Below are 13,543 nucleotides of genomic sequence, written 5' to 3' on the forward strand. Positions count from 1 at the left end.
AAGTATTGGGCTAAGTGATGAGACAGAAAGTGGCGGTCTTCAAAAGTGGCAGTCTCAACATTATCTTATTTGGAGAGTTCATTTCTGTTGCTTCCATTAAATGTCACTCGGTATTAAGACGTGGTCCTCAGTTGACGCAAACATCAGTCAGCTGAGACTCTGGAAAAAAAATGCGGACAAAATAAATGTAATATCTCCACGTGGCCCGATATGATAAATCATCTAGGCATAGAGCAGAATCTTCACCATGAACAACCTATGCAGATACAACTTCCTCTATATCGGAGTCAAATGGGTTCAGCGCCAGATTGGCAGGCATAGAGTTCTCTTGAATATCTGAGGGAGAAATGAAGCCCATCTAATAACTCATGTTGTACATATGAATGCTGCATATCGGTACAAGTTTACATTTGTACAAGCTTTACATTAATTACAATGTTTGGTGTGATTATGGTCAGTACCTCACTGTTTTATATGCACTGAAAAACATACACCTAAAGATAATGACATCTAATCTCTCAGTAACAAAATAGTGTGTGATCTATCTACAGTAACTCACTAGGCAGAGGCTCCCACTCTCTAAGGCTGACAGCACTCTTTCCATTTGCACAGTCTGCAAATTGTATGTTTGACTCAGACTCTTCCTACAGAAGCAACGAAACAATAATGTTTGAAATACACTTATACAACACACAGACTCAGTCATTAACAGTTTAAACACATACATAGACAGTTTGAAAAATATACAGCTTGTTTTGACTACTGCTATTGCATCTCACAAAAAAAAATATATATGTATATATATCTTCAAAATAAATGATGTAACCTTGGGATAATTTGCCTTCAAACCGTCAGCTATGGATGATGTATTTTCCAAGTGAAACAATGAAGCGATGCTCTGCCGATCTAAAAGGAAAGAGGGCATTGTTACAACAGTATGTGAGACCCTGCAGTCAGCGTAGACTTAACTTAGCCAGGGATCACACGTTCAAGCAAGTTAACGGCACACAGAGTTAGGCATCATAGAGAGTGTACATTTGGATAAAGTTGACTGTGGTTCAACAAGGGGTGGTTCTTTTCTCTTCAGCCTGGCATCAGCTAGAGCGTCAGATCTTCTTCTGGCCTCCATGGAAACTCGGACAGAGTCGTAGATAAACACTGGTGAAAAAAGCCCAGGCACAGACCAAACGTGATAACATTGTTGCTGCAACATACCCCAACTGCTGCTCATTTTAATACACAAAGCAGATCTACATTAAAGCTATATCAATATCAACTGATGAACAGTACATTTCCATGCAGTAAAAAGACAGCAGAATGTTATGTAGTTACTGTACCTATCACGATGAAACCATAGAAAAAGAGGCCCAAAATCATGTTAACTTTCACAAGTGGCTCGAAGTAAGTGGGGTCTGTCAATATGTTGACTCTGGGTTTGATTTCATTGGTACTCTTCTTTGTTTTTGGAGCTTTTCCCCACAGTTTGAAGACGTGATCATTGCCTGCATCGGAAAAAAATGTACAATCCATTTCAAAATCCATTTCACAACGGGATTTTACAATTCAGCAATTGTGAAATTCACACAGGTTTGTGCATTCACACAAAGAGTAGGAACAGAATAAAGGGCAAATCACCTTGTGATGCTGTTTGCTTCTTGTAAGTCTGTAGAACAGACATTAGAGACTTCACAAGCCCCTGGGGGTCTTTAGCATTTGTGTAGGGTTCGGGATATCCTTGAGTCACCTGGTCCAAATTACCTGGAGAAGTACCATCTGTGGGAAATCAGAGGAAAATGTCAAATGTTGCCACAACCCAAGCTTAGACATTTGCCTCTCTGACTTCATTTTGTTAACGCTAGGCCTAGACTAACTTCTGGATTCCTGTCTCACCTTTCACCAGCAAACTCTCAAATTGTCCAAGCAATGTGTTTACAAAATGGGTCCGTTTTGGGGTTGTGACATCGGGGTTGTCCTGAACAGGGTTGATCAAAGTCATGTGCTCCAGCGATGATGAGGAAGCAAAAACATTTGCAGGAGTTGGCTTAGCAAAAACTGGCTTTAGGAGACAGAAAATAAAGGCCAAACATAAAATCTTGATATTGGACAGCCCTTCCTTGTGGGCACGCTGTGACATTTTGATGACAAATATAGCCTAATTCTCAAAGACAATGAGTAAACATGAACAACTCAAACTACTAGCTGACTCGCTGTGTGTTATACAATTAAGTGTGTGGGAAACTGAACATTCTGGAGCTATTTTATGTACCCAGCTTGCCCATTGGCATGGTAACCAACTGTCCTCACTATTTATGACATCATCAAATTGTGTGCTCAAGGATTCTTTTCAAATTCGGTGGAGTTGCCAGGTTATGGTTTTGCAATGTGGGGGTCAAAGCCTTAAGACACATTCAGATCAATCTGACCAAATCTGGAAACCTGTTATCTGCAGCACAATTGTCTGTCTGCCACGTGCGTCGGCATTTTCGCAGCTACAAAGTAATCATGTGTAACCTGCAAAGTTAGCATACCTAAATAATAAATTATATGCCTAATGTTAGTTCTGTGAGTTTTCCTATGGTTAAGCATTTTATAACGACCCTGTTCGAAACCAAAATTCCCCAAGTATCCTCCCACAGTGGGAGGAGAGAGGGCAGGGCAGAAGCCCATCATAGTCCACGCCCGTATATAGTAAAGGTGTTATTTGTGCGTAAATGAAATCAGGAGTGAGTAGAGTAGTGGTGGAGAGGACGCATGTGCGCGTTTATGATTAATCTATCAGTCTAGGTAGCCTCCTATCTACTGGGATTTTAAATCACAGATAATACATTATACATAGCCTAGTTTAGAGAGAGCAAGACCGAAAATGAATGAGACTGAATATCATAAAGTGCCACTTTCTCAATATGGTTTCGAGCAGCAATTTGACGAGCGAGGCGCTATCGAATGGATGCAAGAAAACTGGTATGTTTAACATTTGTTTGGTTTCAAAATAATGATGAAATCACTTGGTTCGTGTGGTCGAACAGGACAGCTGAGTCGGTCAGGTGTCGCCCTTGATTACTTCAAATTGAAGAGCGTCAGGTGTGACGTCACAATTCTGACAGCCTAAGGTTGATGCCAACTATATTATACAAATTTCTTTACCACCTTATTACTCAAATAGCAGCCTCGTTGTGTTGCTTTTGAAATTAGAATATCCACCTCTAGTAGTGGTTTACTCAGGATGTCTAGTAAAAAAATCAGCTAAACAGCATGGGAAAATATTTTGTAACATTTCATTTTACATTTCATTTCAAGCCAACTACTATCAACAGAAGTGGCTACTGCTGATTGCTTTAGTCAAATTTCACATATCACCATAGTAAACTGGGTGTGCCATGTTAAATACCTTCAGCATGAGTAATAGTGAATGTAAAAACATCACTTCATTAAAGTCCTAGGGTGTGTTCAATCACTGAAATGCATTGCAGCTGAGTAACCTTGCCATGGGCACAATCAAAGGAAACTTACTGACATGTTTCTCTCTCACCAGGAGCAAGGCTTTTGTGTTCTGTGGCCTGTATGCAGCGCTGGTCTTTGGAGGCCAACATTTCATGAAGGAGAGGCCTAAACTTAGTCTGCGCAGACCACTGGTGCTGTGGTCACTCAGCCTGGCCATCTTCAGGTGAGTTAAACACAGAACACCCACATTTATCTCTGACATTTGAGTGAATGGAAGATGTACACGGTCTGTTTGCCAACAGTAATCTTGTCATGTCTCTGGAAACTGAAATACCCTAAGCTTTAAATCTATATTGTGAAGTTTTTTTTAAAGTATTTTGTTTTTTACACCTGCCAACAAGTCACTTTCATTATGCATCCATCTGTTAACAATCCTGATGGTAGAAATGTGGTTTAAGGAGTTAGTGATGTAACTTTAGTGAACTCAGAGTTCAACTCGGAACACCGGATTCACAAATGGCTCAACTCTTTAGCCAGGTATATTTGGCAACATCCTTCAGAACTTAACCTGCCAGTGAGCAGGTAACTCGGGGGCTTACTCCATTTATCCTGAATGAAGTGTCTGCGCTATGAGTTGCGGACCAAAGACATCAGGTTCCCTCATTGTAAATGTTCATCCCCTTCATTTGAGGAATGGTTGCTATTTATTTTTATTTGAACATGACTAATGACAAAATGCATTAACTTCACACAGCGACTGTTGTGGATGACTTAATATAATAACTTAATTGATAGGTGTGTGTGTGGGGGGGTGTAAAAGGTGCTTGTACATTGATAAGCACACCAATGACTGCATTAAAGCTAAATAATACAAATAAAGATGGAACTACAACAAGCCTATTTCAAACCATAGCCTGCTGATTTTGCAAGCTAACTTGTTTCATTGTGATTTTGGCACAAATGAACACGTGGCACCGACTCAGCCATAGATTGATGTTTCAGCATTCTCAATGAATAGATCGACTAGACATGCACACGATGTTACAAGCCTGCTAAGTGTAACTTTTAAGTTTTGCTCTTGCCCTCTAATGCAATGCTTAACTTTATTTTAATTGCAGTATCATTGGAGCAATTCGAACAGGATGGTACATGCTGTATGTCCTCTCAACCAGCGGTTTCAGACAGTCTATATGTGACCAGAGCTTCTACAATGGACCAGTGAGCAAGTTTTGGGCCTATGCCTTTGTCCTGAGCAAAGCCCCTGAACTGGGTAAGAACCGGGGATGGAACTGCCAGTCGTTTGTCTGAACTTGGCAATTTGTCCACTCCTACCATGAATGTCTAATTTATGGCAAACCATGTAACTTAGTCAAAGATGTGCAGTAAATGTTTAAGTGCATCTGCATGTCTGGGACCATAACTTTGTCGGTCCTGATGTGTCCTCTCAATGACCTCCACAGGCGACACGGCATTCATTGTGCTCCGTAAGCAGCGGCTGATCTTCCTGCACTGGTACCACCACATTACCGTGCTGCTCTACTCCTGGTACTCCTACAAGGATCAAGTGGCTGGAGGCGGCTGGTTCATGACCATGAACTACTCTGTTCACGCACTCATGTATAGCTACTACGCGGTGCGGGCAGCCGGCTACCGGGTGCCACGCCCCTTTGCTGTGGTCATCACCACCTTCCAGATTGCTCAGATGGCCATGGGGCTGACGGTCAGTTGGCTGGTCTACCACTGGATGCAGGAGGGGAACTGCCACTCCTACCTGAACAACATTATGTGGAGCTCCCTCATGTACCTCAGCTACCTGCTCCTCTTCTCCTCCTTCTTCTACCAGACCTACATGAAAGGCAAAGGTGGCAAGAGCTCCAAGACGGACTAAATTGTGGGGGGAGGGATTGCTACGTTGCCTGACGGGGCCCAGTTTTAAGCTTTTCGCGACAATGGCAGCGATAAGTATCCATTCCCTATACACCTTATGCCATTAGTTTACCAGCAGTGAACTATTTTCCTGAACCTGTCAAGTGATCTCCACTGTCTGAAGTGTTTACAGAAATGTTTTCATGAAGATGTTGCTCTTTGTATCATAGTTCCGATCTGTGCTTTTCAAAAGGCACATGTAATGGCACCCCCTGCGAGTTTCTGTTCAGGCTGGTGTGACTGGTTTTCATACACATTTTCATGGTTCTCTTCTGAGCTTGTCAATGGACCAATACGAGGGCTGGCAGCTGGTACGCCCATACCCAACCCCAATATTTGGCATTTCTCATTACCTTGGATCAGCCTACACCAGCATATTTCACTGACTGTCTCGTAGGTGTGGGCCTTTGGTTTCTCTGAACTGGTTTCCAAAACTCACCCTGTGAGATATTTGGTCACTTTAAATGGTGTAGTTGTGGTCACTTTAAATGGTGTAGTTGTGTTCTAACTCAAAGGAATCTTCCTGACAGCAGCTACTTGTCGGGTGTTCATATAAATCTATTTATTTATTTGATTGTATGATGGCAGCTGGAATAGTGCCGGAAAAGTCAAACTTTCCCATGGTCTCTCACTGCACAATTATTCAATATTTTTTTTGCACCAGAGATGACTAGTTTATATTTGTGCTCTTAGATGCAAGCAATGCCATGTTGCTTTTTTCTGATGCAACACAGGAGTGGTTTTTGGTTTCACTGTCACTTTCTGGTGAGAATGCTGTGTATCCTGAAAGGAATTCCTAACTAAAAGAAAAGCCTGTTCTGTTGTGAAAATGTCAGGTATTTTTGTCCCACCTCATTCTAAAGTTGTTTTTTAGAAAGGGAATGTTGAGCTTTGTTTTTAAGTAGCTGGAGACTTGGTATCTTGACATCCATATATTTGTCTTGCTGATAATTCAGTTCTGTTTATTTAATGAATAATATTTATTGGTCTTTACAGGTTAAAGGGAGTATGAATGTATTTTGTTCCTGGGGGGGGGCTGAGCAAGATACTTTTATTATGCTCAGCGTTAAACACCATTTTCACTCTAACTAAACTTGCCAGTGGAATTTGAATGCCATGTTTACATTTTGTTAAAATTTGCAGCAGAAAAAAGCTAAATGTATTTTAAGATGTGCCAAATGATGCTGAACAACCCTATGTCAAGATTATCTGTATGTATTGCCATATTGAGCAGATGGCCATCAGCCGATGAATTCTGTGATCCTGATCCGACGTGTTTGACATTGACATGTACTACGTGTTATAAATGAAAACGGACCAACTAAAGCCTTCTAATATTTGAAATGTACTATAATAAAGCACTCTTTTGAAATCTGTTTTGAAATCCTGTGATTTGCTATAACCCGGTAAACAACAAGTAGGTGGCAGATGTTGTCCTTGTGTCCCAAATGAGACGTTTGTAGCTTCTTTCATTGCTAGCTACAGTCAGATTGACTATGAAAGAATTTGACACATTTAAATCATTGTTTGTTATACAGCCAAGTAGCTACCTCTGGTTAGTGACATTATAGGAAAAATGTCACTGTGGGGGGGGAATGAGAACTGATGTAGAGTAATTCATTGCTACGGAAGGAAATTTGAAATAGACTGAACAAAAAACAAACAGCAGTTGAGCTGAAATAAAATATGTCAGGAATGTTCTATACATTCTCAATGTGCACATGTTTACATCACTGTTAGTGAGCATTTCTCCTTCGACAAGATAATCCATCCACCTGATGGGTGTGGCATATCAAGAAGCTGATTACTCAAGTGCACCTTGTGCTGTGGACAAAAGGCCACAAATGTGCCATTTTGTCAACGCATTGCCGCAGATGTCAAGTTGAGGGAGTGTGCAATTGGCATGCTGACTGTTAATTTCTCTACCATAAGCCGCCTTCAATGTTTTAGAATTTTGCAGTACCAGCCTCAAATGTAACCACGCCAGCCCAGGACCTCCAAGGCTTCATCTGCAAGATCATCTAAGACCAGCCACCCGGACAGCTGATGAAACTGTTAGTTTGCACAACCAAAGGATTTCTGAACTATCTCAGGGAAGCTCATCTACATGCTTGTCTTGACTGCAGTTTGACGTCGTAACCGGCAAATGCTCACCTTCGATGGCCACTGCCGCACTGGAGAAGTGGGCACTTCACGGATGAATCCCGGTTTCAGTTGTACCAGGCAGGTGGTAGACGGCTTGTGTTGTGTGGGCTAGTGGTTTGCTGATGTCAACATTATGAACAGATTCCCCGATGGTGGGGTTATGGGCAGGCATAAGCTATGGACAATTGCATTTTATCGATGGCAATTTGAATGCGCAGAGATACCGTGACGAGATCCTGGAGCCCATTGTCGTGCTATTCATCCACCGCCATCACCATGTTTCAACATGATAATGCACGGCCCCATGTCGCAAGGATCTGTAAAAAAAAATCCTGGAAGCTGAAAATGTCCCAGTTCTTTAATGGCCTGTATACTCAGACATGTCACCCATTGAGCATGTTTGGGATGCTCTGGATCGACGTGTATGACCGCATGTTCCAGATTCGACCAATATCCAGAAACTTTGCACAGCCATTGAAGAGGAGTGGGACAACATTCCAGAGGCCACAATCAACAGCCTGATCAACTCTATGCGAAGGAGAGGTGTCGAGCTGCATGAGGCAAATGGCGGACACACCAGATACTGACTGGTTTTCTGATCAACACAAACTTTTATTTTAAGGTATCTGTGACCAGCAGATGCATATCTGTATTCCCAGTTGTGAAATTCATAGATTAGGGCCTAATGAATTTATTTCAATTGACAGACTTCCTTATATGAACTGTAACTCAGTCAAATCTTTGAAATTGTTGCATGTTTAGTATATTTTTGTTAAGTGTAGTATTTTTGACAAAGATGGATTAAAAAAAGTTGATGAGCAAGCAGGTAAGTGTGATTAATGTTCGTACAGCACTTACAGTATGTACTGCTGGTGAAGAATTATCTTTACGTTTCAACATTTATTTAAATTGTATCATAAAATGCTGAATTTTTTCATGAAGATACACACTAGCATTAAATGACAAAAATATACAAAGTATTTTGCAAAATGTAAAGACATTTTCAGATATACCACTGGTTTAATGTCATGTCAGAACAACAAATCATCTGCAAGCTGTTACCAGAATAAGTCACTCATTCATGGCTGTGCCGGCACTCTTTTGTTCCAGAATGTTCTGTATGGCATGTTCAGGAGCTTTCTGGCCCATCTCCTTCCAGCTCTTCTGCAGCAGGAGGTTATTGCTCTTTCCCTGGGTGATGAGGCAGTGGGGAAACCATAGCCCTTTGAATTGACCCACTACATCATTATGGCACATGTCCAACAGCATGGTCACACTCCCTGTCAGGACAACAGGTGGACAGATAACCAAAAGGGACAAGAAGCGAATCTGAGAACAGACACTGACAGCATTGTCAAAAACAATAATAGGGAAAAACGGTTTTAACTGAAGATTGGTGCGATACTGATGAGTATAGTCCGATATCAAGGTCAAAACAATAACTTTCTGACGGGAGTAGGGTTTACAGGAGAGGGAAGAGGAGAGTGAGGCTCACCTACCTGGGCAATACACAATATAAACAAAAGTATGTTGACTAGAGGTCGACTGATTTATGTTTTTTCAATGCCGATACCGATTTATTGGAGGACCAAAAGCCGATACCGATTAATCAGCCATTTAAAATTTAAAAAATGTCAATTACAACAATACTGAAGTAACACGTATTTTAACTTAATACATAAAATCAATTTAGTCTCATAAATAATGAAACATGTTCAATTTGGTTTAAATAATGCAAAAACACAGTGTTGGAGAAGAAAGTAAAAGTGCAATATGTGCCATGTAAAAAAAAGCTAATGTTTAAGTTCCTTGCACAGAACACTAGAACGTATGACAGCTGGTGGTTCCTTTTAACATGAGTCTTCAATATTCCCAGTTGAGAAGTTTTAGGTTGTAGTTATTATTGGAATTATAGGACTATTTCATTTGTATTTATACCTTTGACTATTGGATGTTCTTATAGGCACTATAGTATTGCCAGCCTAATCTCGGGAGTTGATGGGCTTGAAATCATAAACAGCACTGTGCTTCAAGCATTGCGAAGAGCTGCTGGCACACGCAGGAAAGTGCTGTTTGAATGAATGCTTACGAGCCTGCTGCTGCCTACCACCGCTCAGTCAGACTGCTCTATCAAATCATAGACTTAATTATAATAAACACACACAAATACGATCCTTAGGTCATTAATATGTTCAAATCCGTTAACTATCATTTCGAAAACAAAACATTTATTCTTTCAGTGAAATACGGAATCATTCCGTATTTTATCGAACACGTGACAACCCTAAGTCTAAATATTGCTGTTACATTGCACAACCTTCAATGTTATGTCATAATTATGTAAATCTCTGGCAAATTAGTTTGAAACGAGCCAGGGACCCAAACTACTGCATATACCCAGACGTGACATAATTTCCCCAGTTAATATTGCCTGCTAACATGAATTTCTTTTAACTAAATATGCAGGTTTAAAAACTATTCTTCTGTATATTGATTTTAAGAAAGGCATTGATGTTTATGGTTAGCTTCATTGATGCAACGATTGTGCTTTTTTTCGCCAATGCGCTTTTGTTAAATCATCACGCGTTTGGAGAAGTAGGCTGTGGTTCGATGATAAATTAACAGGAACCGCATTGATTATATACAACGCAGGACAAGCTAGTTAAACTAGTAATATCATCAACCATGTGTAGTTAAACTAGTGATTATGTTAAGATTTATTGTTTTTTATAAGATAAATTTAATGCTAGCTAGCAACTTACCTTGGCTCCTTGCTGCACTCACATAACAGGTGGTCAGCCTGCTACGCAGTCTCCTCGTGGATTGCAATGTAATCGGCCATAATCGTCATCCAAAAATGCCAATAACCAATTGTTATGAAAACTTGAAATCGGCCCTAAATAATCAGCCATGCTTCTAATGTGGACACCCCTTCAAATGAGTGGATTCGACTATTTCAGCCACACCCGTTGCTGTATAAAATCAAGCACACAACCATGCAATCTCCATAGACAAACATTTGCAGTAGAATGGCCTTACTGAAGAGCTCAATGACTTTCAACGTGGCACTGTCATAGGATGCCACCTTTTCAACAAGTCAGTTTGTTAAATTTCAGCCCTGCTAGAGCTGCTCCAGTCAACTGTAAGTGCTGTTATTGTGAAGTGGAACGTCTAAGAGTAACAACGGCTAAGCCGCGAAGTGGTAGGCCACACAAGCTCACAGAACGGAATTGCAGAGTGCTGAAGTGTAAAAATCACCTGTCCTCGGTTGCAACAATCACTACAGAGTTCCAAACTGCCTCTGGAAGGAATGTCAGCACAAGCACTGTTAGTCGGGAGCTTCATGAAATGGGTTTCCAAGGGTGGCAGGTAGCCTAGTGGTTAGAGCGTTGGGCCTAAAACCGAAAGGTTGCTGGATCGAATCCCAGAGCTGACAAGGTACAAATCTGTCGTTCTGCCTCTGAACAAGGCAGTTGTTCCCCGGGCGCCCGAAGACGTGGATGTCGATTAAGTCAGCCTCCCACACCTCTCTAATTCAGAGGGATTGGGTTAAATGTGGAAGGCATTAAGTTGTACAACTGCCTCTGGAAGCACAATAACTGTTTGTTGTGAACTTAAGGAAATGGGTTTTCATGGCCGAGCAGCCGCACACAAGCCTAAAATCACCATGTGCAATGCCAAGCGTCGGCTGGAGTGGTGTAAAGCTTGCGCCATTGGACTCTGAGGGCAGTGGAATGTGAGTGATGAATCATGCTTCACCATCCGAAGGATGAATCTGGGTTTGGCGGATGCCAGGAGAACACTACCTGCACAAATGCATAGTGCCAACTGTAAAGTTTGGTGGAGGAGGAATAAAATAAACGGGCTGTTTTTTATGATTCGGGCTACATCCCTTAGTGTGTAGGGAAATATTAATGCTACAGCACACAATGACATTCTAGACAATTCTGTGCTTCCAACTTTGTGGCAACAGTTTGGGGAAGGCCTTTTCCAGTTTCAGCATGACAATGCCCCCGTGCACAAAGCAAGATCCATACAGAAATGGTTTGTCGAAATCGATGTGGAAGAATTTGATTGGCCTGCGCAGAGCCCTGACCTCAACCCCATCGAACACCTCTGTGATGAATTGGAACGCCGACCGCGAGCCAGACCTAATCACCCGAAATCCATCTGAATTATCAACAGCGAACCGACAGTAAATGCATGTAGATAGCACAATACAAGGTTAAGGCACACACATTGCACAAAAGTGTATATACCCACCTGAATGACTTCCAGTCAGTGGTGGTAAAAGTACCCAATTGTCATACTTGAGTAAAAGTGTAGATACCTTCCTAGAAAGTTACTCAAGTGAAAGTAACGGGCCTCCCGAGTGGCGCAGCGGTCTAGGGCGCTGCATCGCGGTCTAAGGCATTGCATCGCAGTGCTTGAGGTGTCACTATAGACCCGGGTTCGATCCCAAGCTGTGACACAGCCGGCAGTGACTGGGAGACCCATGAAGCGGCATACAATTAGCCCAACGTCGCCTGGGTTAGGGGAGGGTTTGGCCGGCCGGGATGTCCTTGTCCCATCGCACTCTAGTGACTCCTTGTGATGGGCCGGGGATTTGCAAGCTGACCTCAGTCGCCAGTTGTACGGGTCGTGTTTCGGGGGACGCATGGCTGTCGACCTTCGCCTCTCCCGAGCCCGTACGGGAGCTGCAGTTATGGGAAAAGACTAACTACCAAATATTGGGGCGAAAAAGAGGCAAAAGTTTAAAAAATAAAAAGGGAAAGTCACCCAGTAAAATACTATTTGAGTAAAAGTCTAAAAGTATTTGGTTTTAATGTACTTAAGTATCAAAAGTAAATGTAATTGTATCACAGCAAAGCAGACGGCACCATTTCCTTGTAAAAAAATGTGGCCAGGGGCACACCAACACAGACATTATTTACAAAATATGCATGTGTTTTGTGAGTCCGCCAGACCGTAAGTGTGTGAATTTCACAATCAATTGTGTGCTAAGCATTTCAAATGTAACGAGTACTTTGAGTTGTCAGGGAAAATATTTTCTTTAGGAATGTAGTGAAATAAAATTTGTCAAAAAATATAAATAGTGAAGCACATATACCCCAAAAACTGCGTAAGTAGTGCTTTAAAGTATTTTTTACTTAAGTACTTTCCCACTGTACACAATACATTCTAAGGCTAGGATAGGACAGTCTTCCCAAACAAACGTGCATAGCTAGCCTAGCAACATACTACTTACTGTACATGACCAATGAGCTAAATGTCAAGTGAGGTGCTTTATCATGATGTAACATAGTGTGTAACCAAGTAAACAAACATTAAATAGGCCAGTTAATATATATACAGTGGGGAGAACAAGTATTTGATAACCTGCAAAATCGACAGTGTAAGGGGTCTGTAATTTTTATCATTGGTACACTTCAACTGTGAGAGACGAAATCTAAAACAAAAATCCAGAAAATCACATTGTATGATTTTTAAGTAATTCATTTGCATTTTATTGCATGACATAAGTATTTGATACATCAGAAAAGCAGAACTTAATATTTGGTGCAGAAACTTTTGTTTGCAATTACAGAGATCATACGTTTCCTGTAGTTCTTGACCAGGTTTGCACACACTGCAGCAGGGATTTTGGCCCACTCCTCCATAGACCTTCTCCAGATCCTTCAGGTTTCGGGGCTGTCGCTGGGCAATACGGATTTTCAGCTCCCTCCAAAGATTTTCTATTGGGTTCAGGTCTGGAGACTGGCTAGGCCACTCCAGGACCTTGAGATGCTTCTTACAGAGCCACTCCTTAGTTGCCCTGGCTGTGTGTTTCGGGTCGTTGTCATGCTGCAAGACCCAGCCACAACATCTTCAATGCTCTTACTGAGGGAAGGAGGTTGTTGGCCAAGATCTTGCGATACATGGCCCCATCCATCCTCCCCTCAATACGGTGCAGTCGCCCTGTCCCCTTGCAGAAAAAAATCCCCAAAGAATGATGTTTCCACCTGCATGTTTCATGGTTGGGATTATGTTC

At 41.7% G+C, this 13,543-nt stretch overlaps 1 protein-coding gene and 1 long non-coding RNA gene across 3 annotated transcripts; one reads left to right on the forward strand and one right to left on the reverse strand.

The window, feature by feature from the left end:
• Window positions 1-1,318: 1,318 nt before the first annotated feature.
• LOC115113293 (uncharacterized) lies at window positions 1,319-2,102 on the reverse strand. Its single transcript, XR_003861092.2, has 3 exons — window positions 1,891-2,102; window positions 1,636-1,773; window positions 1,319-1,502 (listed from the first exon to the last, which is right to left on the reverse strand). It is a non-coding gene; the product is annotated as an uncharacterized LOC115113293 (long non-coding RNA).
• Window positions 2,103-2,709: 607 nt separating this feature from the next.
• Window positions 2,710-6,743, forward strand: LOC115113292 (very long chain fatty acid elongase 6-like). Of its 2 annotated transcripts, none has more exons than XM_029640804.2 (4): window positions 2,710-2,961; window positions 3,533-3,664; window positions 4,560-4,711; window positions 4,902-6,743. In XM_029640804.2, exons 1-4 carry the CDS (start codon window positions 2,864-2,866, stop codon window positions 5,327-5,329), a joined length of 810 nt encoding a protein of 269 aa, XP_029496664.1. In that variant the 5' UTR covers window positions 2,710-2,863; the 3' UTR covers window positions 5,330-6,743. The 2 variants fall into 2 exon arrangements, with proteins under 2 accessions (XP_029496664.1, XP_064868924.1); XM_065012852.1 differs by lacking the exon at window positions 2,710-2,961 and adding an exon at window positions 3,248-3,441.
• Window positions 6,744-13,543: the final 6,800 nt, after the last annotated feature.

This window comes from Oncorhynchus nerka, linkage group LG28 (assembly GCF_034236695.1).
Source record: "Oncorhynchus nerka isolate Pitt River linkage group LG28, Oner_Uvic_2.0, whole genome shotgun sequence".
Classification (NCBI taxonomy): domain Eukaryota; kingdom Metazoa; phylum Chordata; class Actinopteri; order Salmoniformes; family Salmonidae; genus Oncorhynchus; species Oncorhynchus nerka.